The sequence below is a fragment of the Nuphar pumila genome, chromosome 15 (genome assembly GCF_984573655.1).
Source record: "Nuphar pumila chromosome 15, dmNupPumi1.hap1.1, whole genome shotgun sequence".
NCBI classification, from domain to species: Eukaryota; Viridiplantae; Streptophyta; class Magnoliopsida; order Nymphaeales; family Nymphaeaceae; genus Nuphar; species Nuphar pumila.
The window spans coordinates 24985921-25005736 of NC_143263.1; the positions used below are offsets into that span (position 1 = coordinate 24985921).

Below are 19816 nucleotides of genomic sequence, written 5' to 3' on the forward strand. Positions count from 1 at the left end.
TTAAAGGAACGCCATGTAACGGTCGAGAATCCAACTCCAAATGAAATACTTCCATCTTCCAGTTGAAAAGACATACTTAAAGAAGCTTTAGGAGTTATCTCTAACTATCAATTAAAAGTTAAAACCAAGACTTTGAACCATATCTGTAAATAATTTAATCGAAAAACATAATAAAAGAAGTTTTTATTCTCTCCTTTTGAGTCTAGTAAGCCCAATGTAATTGAAGCAAACCTTCAACAGAGCGTGACTGCAAATTGACTGGCCTCCATATGGAAGTCGTTGTCTTCCTCTTCTTGTTCCCATCCATTTCATTTAGCCTAGGCTTCCATCCAGCGACTCCTTTAGCAGAAGAAAAGGTAGAAAAGCAGCATCCCTACCATATATTTAACAATTTGATCAAAATTCAATTTCTTAAGAACATATAAAGCATTGACACTTACGTAAGCCAAGACACAGTTTCAAGATCTAATGGAATTGGTCAAAAAGTTAAACTATACAAAGAATGTAAAGCAAAAGATAGGTTAAGAACAACTTGAACAACCATGTTACCTAGGCAAAGGTGCACGTATGTACAGTGCACGACACAGGTACAAAGGCTACAACAAGGGAATTTTTAAAGAGGAACTTCTGACCTTGAAAACTTGGTATTCTTTTTATCTTGGTAGATTATCATCTTGCATGTGAAACATCTAGGATGTTAAGCTTGAGGATGAAGATCTACTGGCTTACCAACAGACGCTGTTCTCTTTGAGGTCCTGTGCTCAAGGGCTGATTTGTCCCTTTTTAGGGTGCCATGTGTAATCACTGTTTTTCTGTTTCAGGTCCCTGAACCATTTCCTTTCCTTATTTGTGATTTGTCATAGAAAACAAGATGGATTTTTCCTGTACTATGATGAAGCTCAGGCAAAACTCAACAACCAGGTAGTGAAATTTGATCCGCCAAATGTCCATGTTTCCATTGTTTTCTGAATAGTTTGAATCAGGATCTGTCACAGACTTCACCAGAAGGCATATCGCATCTTTAATTACTTAGCTTAAGTCCAATCTACAATTGTGTTATCATTGCTAAATAAGTCTATTAACAACCAACACAGGCTTTCAAGTCCCCGTTCTTAGTCTACTTAATGTTGCATGGTTTCTGTCAGTGTGAGCTAAAAGGGATTATCTCCTATGTTTATGAAGTGTATGGATTCTCAATAGATGATAAAAAATCTGTAGCTACAAAATGGATTGTTCTAGACCATTGCTTTCAAGAAACTCAATCATAATGGATTGTTTATTCTGTTGGTTTGCAGTATTAAACAAAACAAAGAATTCCTATTTTTTTAGTGTGTCCTTTTTAGTAACACAGAGTGAAGACTTTGAAACACAGAAACAGCTCAATTTCAAAGCCATGGGCTTTTTGATTGCCAGAATTTGATGGGTCTACAGATTCTTCCAGTGATGAAAAACTAGACGGCTGTAAATGCACCAAACTTTGTTCTAAGGACATCATATATTGCTCAAACACAAGTTGCGGCTTCCAAGTTGTTAAACCATGCCTATCTGTCATCAGTAGGTCATACTCTTCTCTCCACTGTAAGGTTTTGATCTGACAACAGGTTTATAAGGTCCAGATAATATTTCACTTTGACACACACACACACACACATAAGGCCACTAGAATATGAGAACTGGAAACTTCTTCTTCCACACATGCACACACACACACACATAAGGCCACTAGAATAACTGGAAACTTCTTCTTCACACATAAGGCCACTATTCTTTACATGTATGCATGTGTTTTTCACACACACACACATATATATATATATAATGTTTTATGTTTAATGTTATGTAATTTTATGAATTTTGCGATCTGTTACACTGAATTACATACTTCATTCATAGTTACAATCATATGTTTGTTACTAAAGTTAATTATTTATTATAATAATTTTGCTTTTTTTGGTGTTTTTTTTTGTCCTGCCTAGGCCCCGACTAGTCCTTTTAGGGGTCTTCCGCCTAGGCCCTGACTAGTCCTTTTAGGGGTTTTACGCCTAGACTCAGACTAGCATTTTTGACAACTAAGTTTATATATCACGATAATATTGTGATATATATGCACAAAAACAGTTCTTTTTAGCTTTTGATTAAAACATCTAATATTTTTATAAAAAATAAAAAAATATCAAAAGGAACTAAAGTGAAAAAGAAAGAGCAAAGAAGAGGAGCCAGAGAAGGAAGAAAGACAAGAAAGGAGGAAGAAAGGGAAGGAAAGAGAAAAAGAAAGAGGAAAGAAGAGCTAGAGAAGGAAAGGAGGATGAAAGAGGAGAAAGAAAAAAAGGAAGAGCAAAAGAGCAAAAAGAGGAGCACTAGAGACGGAAGGAAGTGAGGAACGAATGGAAAGGAAGGAAGAAAGAAAGAGAAAAAAGAAGAAGAAGATGATGAAGAAAAGAAGAAAAAAAAGATGGTAGGAAGAATTTTTCTATTTTTATCATATTTTTTATTTTTATATTTTTAGAATTTTTATGTGAATTTATAAATTTTTGATATTTTCCCAATATTTTCTAAAGAAAAATCAATTTTAGAAAAAATTTACAAGAAAATGCTCGGCGAGAAATTGCTCAGACTGGCACTGGTGACTATGATATATATATATATATATATATATATATATATATATATATATATAGTAGGGTGCATCATCGAACAGAAAATGAGACGTGCGCATGTGTAGTTAAAAAAAGACCTTTAGCAGCAGTCACAACCACCGCTTTTTTGCCTACACTTGGTGTTGCGATCTCCCTGAATGCAACCTACTCAAGATCTCAATGTCGCGGGACACCACAAAGCAACCTATGCTAATAGATGCAGGTGACTTCTGGTGCAGTAATTCGCTCAACGAATACAACACAATACAACACAATGGAAAAGCTCTCGGCAACACGCTCGAGGTACTCACACAATCTGTGACTAACCTAATTGAAGCAGCAAGCATGCAGACATCGTTGAGCCTCGTTCAAGCCTCGCGGCACACAGATCATGAACAAACAGGAATGTGTAAGGAAAAAACTCTCACAACAGCACAGGAAATGAAGCATTTGATTATGCACTTAACTAGAGTTGAGATAAACGACGAATCTGAGCTAATGCAGCTCAATCGCACGTCGGATGTTGTAATGTCGCATATTTTTTATACTTAGTCATTTTACGATTTTGTCAAAAATTTGGCTAAGTCTAGGAGAAAAATTGTTTGAGCCTCGATTTTAGACCGATACTTTTGAGTCTAGGCTTGGCTCAGGTCTCATCGACAAGGTCGAGGCGAGCCAATCGAAGCGTAAGAAAGAGTTTCATTTTCGACCTTTAAATTCAAGCGAAATTCAAGCAAAATACGGGTTATTTTCAGACAAAATTCAGAATTTGATATTTGTGTAATATGTCGTTGGATGCGTCTCAGAATTCTGAGCGCAATGATATTTTACTTTTATGAATTCGAGTTTCAGTTGGCCCGAAAATCACATTTTTTCCAAAAAATAAGCATTTTGTCGAACTGGATCCGAAGTTGGATCGGATTGGATCCAATGCTTATGATCTGAATTAATATGGATTTGGATCTTATTTAAGACCCATTTTAATCTGGATTTAATCCAAATCATGATCCCAATTTCGTTTTGGATATGGATTCGGATTCAGACCCAAATCCATGTCCAATAAAAATTTAGCTTTAAATTCAGTTTAAAGCTTTAAATTAAAGCTAGCTGGAGTTAAGAAGACTCCTAAAGTAATTAAACTAACTTTGGAATTTCGAAAATATTTAATTAATTATTAAATAATTAATAATTATTTAATTAAATTTTATTAATTCAGAAATTTTATTTTAGGGTTGATTAAGACTTCTTAAAAGAGTCATTATTCTTACCTAAAGAGAGCTAAGAGAGATTAAGAAGGGACTTTTAAAATAATTAGAAAGCTTTAAAAAGTCAACTTAGTGGAGTTTTTAAAATTTTGGAAACAAGAGAGAGAGTTTCAAATTTTGGAAACTCTCCTTCTCCAGCCCATTTAGAGAGGGCGGGAGAAAGGGGGGGGGGGGGGGGGGGGGAGGCGTCACTCCCCTCTCACTCTATATATATATATATATATATATTAAAAAAGGGGAGGAAGGAAAGAAAGAAAAGAGAAAGGGGAAAAAGAGAAGAAAAAAAAAAAGGAAGAAGGAGATCAGTGGATCTCCAGCCATCCGGTTTTCCACCATTGTTTTTCCTTGATCTTTCAATCTTTGCAAAGGTATGGGTCTCCTCTTTTGGATACAAATGAGAAATCGAATGCTGATTTGATTTCTATGCAATATCTTGGATGGAAATCCATGAAAAAACATTTATGTGTTTGTTCTCTCAAAAACCCATGGAGGATGATTCATGGATCTTCCTCCATGGCTGTATTTTTTATTTCTTTCATCCTTTCCATGAAAAAAAAATTATGTACATGAATAACAGAATTTTTATTGGTGATAGGAGTGGTTCTTTTAGAATCCCCTTTGATGGATATTGATTTCTATGGATGGATCATGATATGGACTGAGTATATGCATGAAAATATATGTTGAAACCATGTGTTATGCATGTATTTTTTCAAAAAACGTGTGTAATGGTGTTATCATTGAAAAACATTGAATATGCATGCATTCTTGAATAGGTAATCACAAGTAGGCTAAATGTCCATGTTACATTTTTGAACATGCACATGGTTTGATTCGTTTGTAACCTTATGTGAATGAGATCATTGTTTAAACATGCATATTTGAGCCATGAATCTGTAAATGCATGCATGTACAAATCTGATAATGTGTAATACACATTTTTCATTCATAAAGATATGCATAGTTCATGCACAGTTTTAAAGAAGAAAAAGTTGGGTCGTTAGTGGACCCACTGTTTTTTTTTCTTTTGTTGGGACCTCACGGTCTGGCCGAACAGACCAGCCAAGCATGGCTCTACTGGCCAGACCTGTCAATGTATGGATAGATCTGCCAGGCCCAGCTGGCCTGACAGAGTCTGCCGAGCTGCAGGGCTCAGCCGAGCGCCTCAGATCAAAAAAAAAAATGTGTATTTTGTTTCTGTTTGGGGGACTGTCCGGCCCTGATAGCACACACACAAGCCCGGACTGGGCCTGTGCATGAGCTGTTAGGCTCGGCTGGGCTGGCTCGGCTAGCCCGGGCTGGCAGGGTCTTGCCAGGCCCAGTCCAGCCTTTGGGCAGGACTGGGACAGATCTGGCAATCCACTGCCAGGTCCGACCTGGGGTCTGTCAAGCATAGACCCAGCCAACCAAGGACGGCTGGGCCTGTTTGGGACCCCAACCGATTGGGTCGGCTAGGTGTGACCCCTTTAGAAAAAAAATGTATATATATATATATATATGAATCTAACACAGTGTGTGGGTGTTTTCAATCCAGGGAGTTGAATCAAACATGTATACAGATTTTTCTTGATCTTGTTATGAAAGCATGCACTTTGATGTTGATCCATATTATGAGCTTAATCTCTTACGTGCCTTGGTGGGATGTGACATGCTTATGTATTATGCTAAATACAAAGTTTGTGTATGGTGCATGAGTATACACAAGATTTATGTGGGTTTACAACTTTACATGTATGCAATTGCATGAATATTCACATGTGTGAATCGTGAATGGCGAGTGCATTTGACATGAATATGTACACTATAAGAAAACATGCATTGACGTGAATATTAGTAGCAATGACAGTATGCAATCGACATGATTGTGCGTAATGAATGGAAGCATGCAGTTGACTTGAATATGTGCATAAGATAAAAGCGTGCACTTGTCACTATCATATGAATTGAATAAAAACATGCTTATAAATATCCTTGTTTCATGCGCATAGTTAAAATTTGCATATATGAATGTGCATTTGGAAAGCATGTGATTTATTTCATATATGGTATATTGTTATAGTTTTTGCATATGGTGCATCGGTGATCATAATGAATCATCGTAGGCCTGGTGAGCCTTCAGCTTTGGTTTACTTATTTCAAATGCATCGCAAAAATCCCATTATTGTTGCACTGTATTGTACTGTTCTATGTTTTTCCGCGGGTGGTGGTCCCGTGCTAGTTCTCGCAGGGAAATATGCGAACTTGTGCATTTGCTTTTGCATGCTGAATTGCAAACTAAATAATTGGCCTTTAATAACAAGATAAAGAAAAAGAACAGTGTAATATACGTTCTAAGATCTCCTGTCGTTAGAATGAGAATCTTAGAGCTTCGGTTTTGAGAGACCACGAGGATACAAAAACTCTGTGTGCATTATTGATTACTCCCGAACCCGATATTAAGGTTTTTTCTCCTGGCAACGGTTTTAAGGAGAGTCCATCATTTTACCTGGGAGTGGTGTATAGACAGTTGTTATTTTGGTATATCAAGAAAGTGACACTATTGGATATGGAGGTCCTTAGTGTCCCGACATTAGATGTGGAGATCTAATGTTCCGAAGATAATTCGGTCGAAAGCTAAGTTTAGAACCCAGTAATAAAATACAACTTGTGTGCTAAGTTACCCTGAAAACCCTACTTGACCTCGAGAATTTCTACCTGCGGGCAACGGTAATAAAAATAGGAACTTAAATTGTGTGCATAATAATAGGGGCATGCATATACTAAGAGAACTTGATCAAAGATAATAAAGTATTCATGCATGTGCACAGACATCATGCATTTTCCTGTTATGCATTAGATCATCATATTAACTTGTTTCTCTACTTGCCTTGTATGATTGAATGCATGATATTATATCTTATTGCATGTTGAATGTTCTAAATGCTTATTTGAACTGTGTTCTTATTGCAATAGTATTCCTCTAAATTATTGCATGAATTCTTATTTGTATTCTTTATGCTCATTTATTTCACTAGAGGGATTCGTACACAGAATTATTTGGAATTCTGACACCCCTACTTTTGTGATTTTCGGAGCATTAGATCGGAAGTGACTGGCTTCTGGGATATGTTACGAGTGCTACACGTTTGCTAGACAGCTTCACAGATGGACAGTGTGACTCTGCTTTTCTTTCATTTTCTTTACATTAAATTGTTCATGTACTCTGATTCTTCTTATGCAATTGTCTCGAGACTATTCTTACTTATTTAATAAAATTTGGCTTTATATGGTGTTGATGATAAATGTAAGATCCCTAGTGGTTTGTTTAGATATACAATTGTGAGTGGAACTGTAAAGGCCCTGAGTCTCTGAAAATATTTCCGCAATGGTTTTAAAAAAAATCGTGTTTTTAAGGGGTATGAGTTAGGATCGTTATAGATGCACTTTAATCAACTCAGCTACAGATCTGAACACTATCAATGCGACTAAACAGCAGCTCGAACGGTCCTGACATGGCAATTACAAGAGTATGTTGTAATCAGATATACAGGAATGCGAAATACAAAATTGAGTGTGTGAATGCACTTAGCTGAAACTCGATCAAGACAATCTGGAGCTGCAAAAGCTCATCCAAATCATCTGAGCCGAATGTGTGATCAGACGCACATGAATGTCACACAATCCATTGTTGCAGCGACGAACGACTGCAGTTCTCCTCGCAGGAGTGTTGCAGACGCAACACGAACTCACGCTCCTTTGTCCTTCTTTAACGCACAATCTGGCATCTCCAAAACAAGTTGTGGTTACTGAAGCTTCAGACAGCGTCAAATTCCTCATATCTGGTGTGCATCACGTTCAGGCAATCAAGAGGCGTCGTTCCTTGGATAGAAGATGTCTGATTGACTGGAATCCTCCGACACTAGCACAATCTGTAATTGACTAGGGATTTCCTAATTGAAGTGAAGAGCTTCAAGAAGAAGAGAGGATTCCTCAAAGAGGAGAATTCTCCAAATCTGGAGGGAATTCAAATTCAGAATTGTATTAGACAAAAGATCCTTACAAAGATGGCTTAAGACTGTACTTATAGTCTTAGCCTAGCTTGCCCTGTTGGCAGCTGACATGGACCGAGTCCAGATGTTGCCCTTCAGGCGTGTGGTCCCTCTCCCATTGTTGACTTCTCAGCTGAGCTGGCGTGAATGGTCGTGACGTCCTTCAAGTAGCTATGTTCAGCGTCAAACGATCTGACTATGTGGAGCCTGGGTGTGATGCAGTGTGTGTCTGTGTTGTGCTCAGCATAGGCGAGGGGCAACAGTTCTCCTCCCCTTGAAATCTTCCTAGTCCTCTAGGAAATAACTTGGGATACTTCCTGCGCATGTTGTGCTCAAACTCTCAAGTAGTCGATGCTTCACCTGCTCCGTACCATTCAATCAGATATTTCTTCAACATACGTCCTTTCACCTTGACCTTTCACACCTTGAGGATACAAGTGGGGTGCTGCCTGTGCATGGTTGGTTCCTCGATCGGTGTTGGGCCATAGTATGGATTTAATCAAGAGACTAGATGTGCGTAGACTGATGGAGGTAGTTGTAGTTTGTAGGTTGTTGTTATCAGCTAGTCAGCTTTGTGACAGGGCCTTTTGCTCAAGGAAAACTATCCCTTTGGGATTCGCTGGAGCCAAACCTAGTCCCCTTTGGCAAACCCATGATCCTTCCTTTGTCGGTTGTAAATCTATCTCATGCATGTTTGTGCCTTCTCAAGGTTGTGTTTCAGCACCCTCAATATCTCATCATGTTGCCTCACGTGTTGGTCCACAAGAGGGGACTTCGCGCTACCATTTTCGTAGAACAGTGGTTGCGGTGGTGGCACGCCATAGAGCACCTCGTATGGTATCATTTAAATGGCTAAGTGGAATGACATATTATACGATCACTCTACTCACATCAAAAACTCAGACCAGCTCTTTTGCCTCTCACTCGCAAAATAGCATAAATAGGTCTCTGGGTACCGGTTGACCACTTCGGTTTGTGGATGATGCACTGTGCAATAGCATATCTTTATACCCATGAGCATGAAGAGCCCTTTCCAAAATTTACTGACAAAGACGAGGTCTCGATCGCACACGATCGCCTTCGGCATCCCATAGAGTTTAGCAACATTTTGCTGAAATGCCTTAGATACAAGGTGTATGGTATAGCAGGTTGGTAGAGCAATAAAGTGTGCGTAATTTGTAAAGCGATCGACAACAACGAATATGACCTTTTGGCTAGAGGAGGGTAAGGACTCGATGAAGTCCATGCTAATATCCGCCAGGTTGTTGACGTGGAAGACTGGATGTGCTTGAAAGTGCGGAGGAACTTCGAGCTTGTAGGCGAGGTTGCCTACTCGCTTGATGATAAGAAAGAAACCTTCGTATTTGCGGACCAGGCCCTGATGGAGACCCCAGAAGATCATGGTTATCTCGGGGTACAACTTGACAAATATTAGGTCTCCGACTTTGAGCTCCGCAGGGCGGCGCTTCTGATATAGCTGATAGAGGCTTCAAACATTGTAGCATTCATCTCCTGCATATCTCACAGGAGTCTTTCCACCAATCTCTCTAACTTGGTGGATTCTGCCAAAGGAATTTCCCAGGCTTCTTCGGCGGCGGACATCTCAGTCCCCTTTCCTTTCTTGCTCTTTGGCTTCGATAGTATCACCACACCAGAATCTTCAGAATCCATGATCAACGATTGTTGCTTGGTCGAGCGAGACTCAACAGACTTCACCTTGCCCAGGATGAAGTAAGCTCTAGTAGCACTTGTCACGGACTAAACTTCAAAGGCCTGTGCGGCATTGGGCGAACCTTGAACCAACAAGCCTTAACAAGTTCCAAAAGCGAACGCAGCGGATCTTTTCGAAAGCAACAAGTGCACAAGCAGTATTGCATGCAAACATACAATTATAAGGAGGCAACAATCGCATAGAATAGACAGAGAGTAGAGAGAGAAGGAGAAAATAGAGGGAGAGAGAGGAACGTTCAACAATAATTAATTCATTGAACACGGAGAATATACAATAGTGTCACGCACCACAATCTCATTAAGGAAAATGCAAAAATACAGGTATATAAATCTATACAAAGGGTTACAAGGACGATAGGCCGTTATGAGCCATGCAGGGCTTTCAGTAGGCTATTACAAGGCAAAACTTTACGCAAAAAGTTTTGGGCCTAACAGCACGATCCCGCAATCGCAGCGATGAACGACAACAGTTCTCCTCGCAGGAGTGTTGCAGAGGCTCAACACAAACTCAAGCTCCTCTGCACTTCTTTAACGCACGATCTGGCATCTCCAAAACAAGATGTGGCTACTAAAACTTCGGACGACGTCGGATTCCTCAGATCAGGTGTGTGTCAGGTTCAGGCGATCAGGAGGCGTTGTTCCTTGGATAGAAGATGTCCGGTCAACTGGAATCCTCTGGCACTAGCACAATCTGCAATTGACTAGGGATCTCCTAATTTAAGTGAAGAGCTTCAAGAAGAAGAGAGGATTCCTCAAAGAGGAGAATTCTCCAAATCTGGAGGGAATTCAAATTCAGAATTGTATTAGACAAAAGATCCTTACAAAGAGGGCTTAAGACTGTACTTATAGTCTTAGCCTAGCTTGCCCTGTTGGCAGCTGACATGGACTGAGTCCAGATGTCGCCCTTCAGGCGTGTGGTCCCTCTCCCATCGTTGACTTCTCAGTTGAGCTGGCGTGAATGGCCTTGACGTCCTTCAAGTAGCTCTGTTCAGCGTCAAACGATCTGACTATGTCGAGACTGGGTGCGATGCGGTGTGTGCGTATGTTGTGCTCAGCATAGGTGAGGCACAAGCACAACACTTGGTGTGCAATGGGTGCATCTGATTTCTAGCCAATTTTTTTTTTTTGGGGGGGGGGGGGGGGGGGGGTTGATTATACTCATATAATCAGTTTCTCAGTTATATAATCAGTTTCTCAATTATACATTTTATATATTTAATTAATTATATAATTCTGTGTGTATTTGTGTAGAAAACAGATATACATACACGTTAGGACAATGTAGTTTTTTTCAAATCTATATGATTTGTTTCTAAGTTATATAATTAGTTTTTAAATTATATAATTAGTTTCGCAATTATATAATCAATTTCTTAGTTACTTTTTATAGTTTTTTTAATCCTGCTATGCTGTGTTATTTTTTTCACAACTATATAATTTGTTTCTAAGTTATATAATTAGTTTCTCAATTATATAATTAGTTTCTCAATTATATAATCAGTTTCTCAGTTATATAATCAGTTTCTTAGTTACTTTTTATAGTTTTTTTTTAATCAGTTTTTTTAATCTTGTTAAGTTGTGTTAGTTTTTTTCACAGCTATATAATTTGTTTCTAAGTTATATAATTAGTTTCTCGATTACATAATCAGTTTCTCAGTTATATAATAAGTTTCTTAGTTACTTTTTTATAGTTTTTTTAATGAGTTTTTAATCAGTTTTCTTAATCCTGTTATGTTGTGTTAGTTTTTTTCACAGCTATAGAATTTGTTTCTAAGTTATATAATTAGTTTCTCAATTATATAATCAGTTTCCCAGTTATATAATCAGTTTTTCAATTTCTTAGTTACTTTTTTATAGCTTTTTTTAATCAGTTTTTTAATCCTGTAATGTTGTGTTAGTTTTTTTCACAGCTATATAATTTGTTTCTAAGTTATATAATTAGTTTCTCAATTTCTTAGTTACTTTTTTAGAGTTTTTTTTAATCATTTTTTTTAATCCTGTTATGTTGTGTTAGTTTTTTTCACAGCTATATAATTTGTTTCTAAGTTATATAATTAGTTTCTCAATTATATAATCAATTTCTCAGTTACTTTTACATGTTAATCTCATATTTTTTAGTACTTATTTGAGATTTTCTATTTTTTATTGGTTGTTGCTTCATCAATAAAGCATTTTTTTTATTTGTATTTTTAGATATTATTTTATAGTTTTTTTTAAGTTTTCAAAAAAAAATTTGAGGCTTACGCTTTATGCCTCGCCTCAGTTTTTGGTGGAGCGCCTCGCTAGACCTCAACGCTTTTCACAACATTGCTCCCAACTGTGTGTGTGCGTGTGTATATATATATATATATATATATATATATATATATATATATATATATACATAATTCATTTATTTGACTTTCCAAAAGCTCATTAAAGTCGGAAGAAAGTTGGTAAAAACCCAATAAAGATCATGTTACAAACTATGTCATGTAGGTATGGGTGCAGGTATATATGGTACAACAAGTAAATTTCTGAAAGTATGGGTATGGGAGTACTGCTATTATATTTACATACATATTTTTTAAGAACATATATATATGCATGTGTTTATGCACATATGCATTTATGTATGTATCTATGTAGGCATGTGTGTGTGTGAAAAACATAGTACAAGAATGGATGAAATGATCCGACCTAATAGGTAATGGATCAGGTATGAATCGAGTCGAATCCAAAAAACCTGACCTATGCCCATGAAGCACGAAGTGCCAGTACCAATGTCGACAAGGACATAGCACTAGTCTGGAAGTATCCATGCTACATAACTAATATCACTGTATTTATCCTATAAGATTACATGGCCAGAGTATTTCATATCACAATCTTATAGTTAGCTTATAAGAAATGATAGGACTGTCATTGTGCTTACACTTGGTGATGATCACACGGAATTGCCTAGTTATAATGGATAGCAGGTATTGCAAACACATTGAACAAAAATAATTTATTAAAGAAAAGAAAGATCAGTGTTGCACGATACTAGTCAAATACAAGACTTCCAAATGCTTGCCAACCTAAGCAATAAAAGCCTCAAACCTGAAAGCAGCTTGTATGCTTTGTGAGAACAGTAGTAGCATTTGTCACATTGAAGGCTTGATCAATTCTGAGATTTTTTTTAAAATAAAAGAACAGGAAAAAGTATCAAAAGTTAAAAACATGATAAGCATGTAACTCACAATCAATGGAACAAAATATGCTCAAAACTAGTCACATGATGTGTTGTCATTAAATAAACAATGAAGGTACAACATAAAATCCTGAGCGGTTGACATAAGGGCTTCAATAATGATTTGAAAAAAATTACCATAATGCTTGTCCATGAATCCAAAGAGCTTAAAAAAAATCAGATATGGATTTCTATAGCTATTTGAATAAAAAAGCTCTGTCCAATCAACATAATCTATGTAATAATGGGATTTGAAGGATTGAAAGCTCAAATGTAATGGATAGTACAAAGACAGTTAGTATAATAGAAAGCTAGAAATTACTATAGGTTAAATTAAAAGCATCACGTGCTCTCATGCTCAATCTGTTGCAGAGAGCATGGAACATTGACGTTCCTCCCAAAGTTAAGAACAAGCCTTGCAGTTCAACAGCTGTTGGTTTCCCCTCCTTGGAATGCATTGAGGAAGCACCTCGCTACAGAACGTTCAACGGTAATGAAGTTTAACGACGCAGATTCTATTCCAACTGTTCAACAAAGTCTATCGGAGGCTCATTGAGATAATAGATGAATAGATTGCTGGCTTTGAATAGTTCTGTGCCATGACATCCTCCAAGCGATTAGGGAAGTTGCATTTAAGATGAAGATCGGAATCAGTTTTCAGAAAGCACCACCACTCCCATGGAGGAGATTTTGAAAAGGGGGGTTGTAGCTAGTGCAGTGCAGCAATTACCAATCTCACATAAATAGTCTAATTTGCCTCATGTTTTTTGAACACAAAAGTAATCACGGAAATAAGTAGAGATTTTTGTTTTTTGGGGAATTTATGACCCGAAGAAACCGCACCCGGCACTAAGACCTGGTGGCGCTGGCTCAGCCTGATACCTACGGTCGTCGTGCCGGCACCGTAAAACTCCGAGGCTAGGACCCCTGCCCTGGGGCCTATGCTAAGCATTGGCTTGCGCAGATGGGCGACTCCCATGAGAATCGAACCTTGACTGCCCGTCTAGCAGCCAAGGTCCCACCCCACTATGTAAGTAGAGATTGAATTCGACAAAACGAATTTACATTAGAATATGGAGATATCATCAATCAGCGGAGAAGAAATGCAGAAAGTAACAGAAAATGAAGAAGCGAGCTACGCAAAGACTAGTAATGTGTTCTTGGGAAGTTTCCTTGAGCAGCTTATGAAGAAAAGGAAGAAGAGATAAAATGAAGGGAGAAATTTTTTACCTCGAGAATGAACGAGCGACGATCATCTGAGCCAAAGGAAGAAGAGGAAGAAGAATCGTTTCTGGTTTTATATCTCTCTTTTGGACATTTGTGGGAACGACCGCAGCGCGGAGGTAAGTGGAACTAGCGAAAGGGTTTCTAGGTAGCGATACAGCGACGCAGGTGAGAACTCGAAAGTCAAGGTCGATGTCAAATGCACTGCCAACTCTAGAATTCTTTTCTTTGAGGATTAGGATTAATTGTTTTAAAGGGAGAGTTTTGGTAGAAAAACTCAACGACAAAAAACGTGGCGCGTGGAGAGCTATTAGACTTATTTTTCAAACTCAATAACGTAATTAATGATATCAAACCGGAGAGTGCCGGTTGCTTTCCGCGAAGTTACAAATCTTGTCTTCTGAAAATATGAGCGTGGGAAAATCTCTCGATATATATATATATATACTACGTAATTAATGATATCAAATCGGAGCGTGCCGGTTGTTTTCTGCTGTCTTCGGAAAAATATGGGCGTGGGAAAATCTCTCGATATATATATTTGCGTTCCTTAGGCCTCCTTCAAAATCATACTTTTAAGTATTTTTTTCTCACATCTAACACCGTAGATGCGATCTATAGGTTTTGTTTAGAGGGGAATCGGCTTTTGGATTGCCGGAATCTGACCTGTATACATGTTTTTGTTGTGATGCAAAATCAATGGCTATGAAGGTACCAGATTTTCCCAACTCAGAAAAACATGTTTTTTCCATTGAAAAACATGATCTAAGAGTTGATTCCCACTAAATATTGCATGATAAACACGTCTAACGGTTCAGATCTATCATAAAGCACATAAAACCTATGGAGCATAATGGGGCAGAACGAGAAATGGGGTCTAATATGTTAGATTCTCATATATATATATATATATATATATATATATATGTATGTGGCATATTCGGTTGGATCACATAAAAAGGAAAGTTGTGAGAAAGTGAATCTCATTTGTCTTTGCAAATGAGTCACTTTCTAATTTGATTGAGACTCAAAATCACATGAGACCCCACTAAATCACTCTGAATCAGGTTTTGGAAGGAGCATCCAACGTGCCCATATATATGAAAATGGAAATGAAAATCTACTATCATGTTTCATTTAATAGGTTTGTATTTTATAGGTTTTTATTTTATATATATATATAGTTACTAAAATATGAAAACTGGAATATGAGAACTTGAAATATGGGTATTTTCAACATTTTTTTTCAAATTCAACGATGTTGATATGCTTGGCATGGTGAATTTGCTAGGAATCAACCATTGGATCATGTATTTTTATAAAAAAAGTTGTTTTTTTGTTTGTTTGAATATTTATGAAATTTATTAGCTATGATTTTAAAGACTTAAAAAAAATCTCGTTTATGCATCAAAATGGGATGATTCAAGAGCGGGTTCTTATAAAACCATGCATGTAGATCACGTTTGTATGGTTTCTTTTAGAAAACGTCTCTAAATATATAAAGTCTATTTTTAAATACAACGGAAAGATGGCGGTTGATCGTCAGTTTAGAAAACATCGGGCGGGTCACAGTTGTGTATCCAACAACATACTTGAACTTTGAGCAAACCCAAACATTTTATTTACAAGTCTTTATTATAAAACAATACTGCATGATAAAGCAGTACTACAAAACAAAGTCTATAAAATGTCACAATCTGGTGAAACCCTCGATCTCGATGCCGCTCTACTCAGTACCTCACAAAGCAGGTCAACTACTTGTATTTCCAAAAAATAAGGTCAATGTCGTACCGAATTAGTAGAAAAGCATTATAATTCCAACAAGTATAATGTGTTAAAATACAATTGGTCACTCAAGGACCACAGTTCAAAACATTCATTTCGGATTGCAGCTCAAGTCTTTGTGACTTAGCATAGTAACATTTACAAGTACCTCTTATACAAAAACATTAGCTCCTCAAACTCATCTTAACCAAGTGAACACAACTTGGGTCTTTCACCCATTTGGTCCAACAGTGTACTGAGATAAGTGTCTTACATAAGGCGATGCATGAATAGTACTAACGTACATCCACTCATTCATTCATTTGTTAGTAGACCTACACTAATCCATTGTTTTGATATTTAACTCGATCACCCCTCATATGCGAGGAGAAATTAACTTCGGCATTACACAAAATATCTTAGTGTCTTTTATGCTATATATTTTTGTCCCCAGATACCTAAATGACTCTATATGTAGCAAGATGACATATTTTGTAGAGAGAACCCAAGATAGGTTATTTTGGATGCATCCTACTACTACAGTAGTTAGGGTTTATCACATAGGACAAATGGATAGCCCGACATCCTAACCTCCGAGTGACGGAAGACCATTAAATACTTTGGTCCATAATAATATATGTCACTTGAGTGGTACCACCATCGACTCTATGATAAGCATAAGTCCTGGAAGAATTTGACGACATAATCTTGATTATAGGGACATTGAGTACCTCATAGGCAACCAGTGCATCATGCACGAAGGGCAATATGAACCCAACCCCACCCAGTCAATTCCAAATCACGAGCCTTATCTCGTGTGGGCAACAACTATCATTATGTTTGTTTAAAATTTGAAAGGAACTCTGGTATTATTATTTTAAAATTTGAAATTGACTTTTATTAATATGTGAATGTTGAAATTTAAGTTGATATGTTGAATAGTGTGATAGATCTATAACTCGCCCAAACCTTTTGTCCAATTTTTTAATTTTCGCTATGATTTTTAAAACCATTTAAAAAAAAGTTTCTACGAGTTTTGGGATAAAATTTTGGGACATTACAGAGATAAATTCTATAATTTTTACCATATATCCTACCACTTGTGGTTTGACACGTGTAAAAATTTTGACCCCAAATTTTGTGTATATGTAAATAAAAAATTAGACATTGAGCTGCATCTGAAATAGTCCTGCAAACTCAAACATATTTATCGTATTGATTTGTGTTGGGTGTATCTCTCAAACCGTACCACCTCTGGGTCCCGACTTTGTTTTGGGACTTCTTGTACATGAGTAGAAGACCTCCAAGAATTTTGGCAGCCTTTGGGTTCCCGGTTTGAGAGTTACAAGCTTAATCTGAAAATCAGTTTCAATACTTAGTTCAAAAACATAAAATGCATGAACAACAAAATTAATACAACTCATATGCATGCAATTTTATGAGAAGAGACATGATTTAAATGTGAATAAACAGTACATGGTCATGCTGAAATAAAAAATGTGAGCCCTTTAATCTCCGAGTTACCCAATAAACCCGAATTCACTCATTTATCTAATTAAATCGATATTTAATTATGAATGCATATCAACCAATATTAAAACATAATTGCAGACCTAAGTACAAGTTCCAAATTAAATATACATGTTACACATGCTTATATAAAAAATTAAAACAAAAAATTCCAATAATGTAGTAGCCTCCCTATAGGTATTTTCCTTCTTTTTTTTCTTTTTATATTTTTATTTTAACAAATGATTTCACCAAACCCCCAAATCGATCAATTCCTATGTTGCTACAGACTGACATGACCCCATTCATCAGGGGTTTCACACCTGATCTATTCCTAATTTAGTTTTTTTTCGAAACCGTTTTCAGGAACTCTTGAGTTTTCATAAAACCGCCCTTTGTTAATTAAACTATTTATTTTTATAATATATTTTTGTAAATCATGAAATTCATCAGCCCTTGCTTGGTCAAGGATTGATCTGGACTAGTTCTAATAAAACATCTATGACTGATGATCAGTCCTTCAAAATTTGATTTTGAAAACAAATTTATGAAATAACCAATTTCAAGGGTTTATTAGGAAAACATTTTTTCCAATCCATAAACCTTATCAATCCTAACTTCGTTAAGGACTGATACAATTTAGATTTCGTAGGGTTTATGACTGTTACATATATACATTAAATCTCCAAAATTGTTTTTTGAGAAAACCTCTTCATTTTGTCAAAATTGGAGTTTTACTTAAAACTGATTTTGGGTTCTCGTATTCCTGAAACTTGTATTAGTCACAAGAGGTTTATGACTGATACGAAGTTTGAAATAACAATCCTTGAACCCTTAGTATGCTCATGCATACTGATTCTAGCCTACACATATGAGCTTTAGAACCCCTACCTTGTAAAAGTTGAAAAAACATAGTTAGAACCAAACTTTGGATCGCATGAGCACACAACATGAATGGACCAGCCAGATCTGATGGTTCATCTTTCATCTTTACAACAGATCTACCAAGACCAGCTGCACCTCATCACGCTCCACCAGAGCCTCTTCCCAAAATGTGAGGAAGAAGAAGAGAGGAGAGAAATGAGAAAAAAAAGAGAGAGAGAGAGAGATTTTAAAATAGGGAGCATGTGATGCTCCTCTTTATTTATAAGAAGTTTGACTCAAAGCCCAAGGAATAGGAAACCTTGAGGGGTTCCTATTCTCAAAACCCGAAGGCCTACGGTCCAGTCAAAAGTGGCTCTCCAAATACGTGTGAAGGAGGTGAGTTTTCTAAACTCACCCCCGTTTATTATATTTTTTTTTCTTAAAATGTTAAAAAGAGGGATGAACCAATACTTTTCTTCTTGAAATTTCTTTTTTTTATCACTACAGGGAATGTAGGGAGGGTAGACATCTATTTATGAGACTCCTCTTAAATCTTCTCATATTCATTTAGATAGTCTAGATTCTTAGAGTTTTATTCCGAATTTTAGGTAAGTTTTAGATTTTACTAAGCTTGCTTCTAGATAGAAGTTTCAGCCACACCAAGAGGGCCTACTAGGGAGTGACGTCCTACCCTAGGGGTCCTTCTTACCTATTTTAACTAGGCACAAACAAGTCTAAGTCTAATTTTATCACCATTTGACATAGGTTTTTAATTTAGAAACCTTAGTTATTATTTTTGTTTTGATGTAGATACTTTCTAGAGATTTTCAAAAATTTCATAGCATAGGCATTACCAAGTAGAATGTGCCCGAATAGGGGGACGTCCCATCCTCTTGGGCCCTTTCTTGCAATTAACTCAAATTAAATTTCAAATTCTATTTCATTTTAATTTCTTATTTAAACTATAATAGATTTCTATATTTGATTTCAAATCCAATATAGATCCAAATTAATTTTGGTAAATCCATATCTAATCCATATCCAAATTTGACTTCTAAAAATCCAAACCCAAATTCACATTAAATTACACTCAAATAAAATTAAATTCTAAATATAAATGCACTCTTAATTAAATTCTTATTCCAATTAAATTTTAAATTCAAATTAAAGTGCAATTCAAACTCTAATTGACTTTCAATTAAATTCTAATTTAAATGAAAATTTGAATCAAATCTTAATTCAATTATAACATCCGAGACCTATTTATGAAATTCAAACTTAAATTCCCAAATCGAAATTTAAATTGAATAAAACTCCAAATTTCAAATGCACACTCAATACCAATCCAAATTAAATTGAAACTCAAATTCAATTTGCAATAAACTTTAAAATTAAATCCAAATTGAGTCTAACTTAAATCCAAATTAATTCTAATTTAAAATTAAAACTCGATTCAAAATAAATTCTCAACCAAAAATTCATCTTAGATTCAAATTGGAGTTCAAATAGCAATTAAATCCTAACTTACATTCAAACAATATTTTCACATTAAATTCACCTTTATTCATCCTAAAACTATAAAAA

The 19816-nt window shown here is 36.4% G+C and overlaps 1 protein-coding gene across 2 annotated transcripts in view; it reads right to left on the reverse strand.

Annotated features, from left to right (window-relative positions):
• LOC149814856 (Putative eukaryotic LigT) overlaps positions 1-14185 on the reverse strand; it is a 63704-nt gene extending 49519 nt beyond the window's left edge. The window contains exons 1-3 of one of the 2 annotated variants that reach the window (XM_089988652.1): positions 14102-14185; positions 12742-12808; positions 232-373 (exon numbers count right to left, since the gene is read on the reverse strand). In XM_089988652.1, coding sequence (XP_089844778.1) covers positions 232-373; positions 12742-12808; positions 14102-14127 — 235 coding nt within the window. In that variant the 5' untranslated portion in view covers positions 14128-14185. The remainder of the gene's footprint in view (positions 1-231; positions 374-12741; positions 12809-14101) is intronic. The other variant, XM_089988651.1, reaches the window with a different exon arrangement.
• Between the last annotated feature and the right edge of the window lie 5631 nt (positions 14186-19816).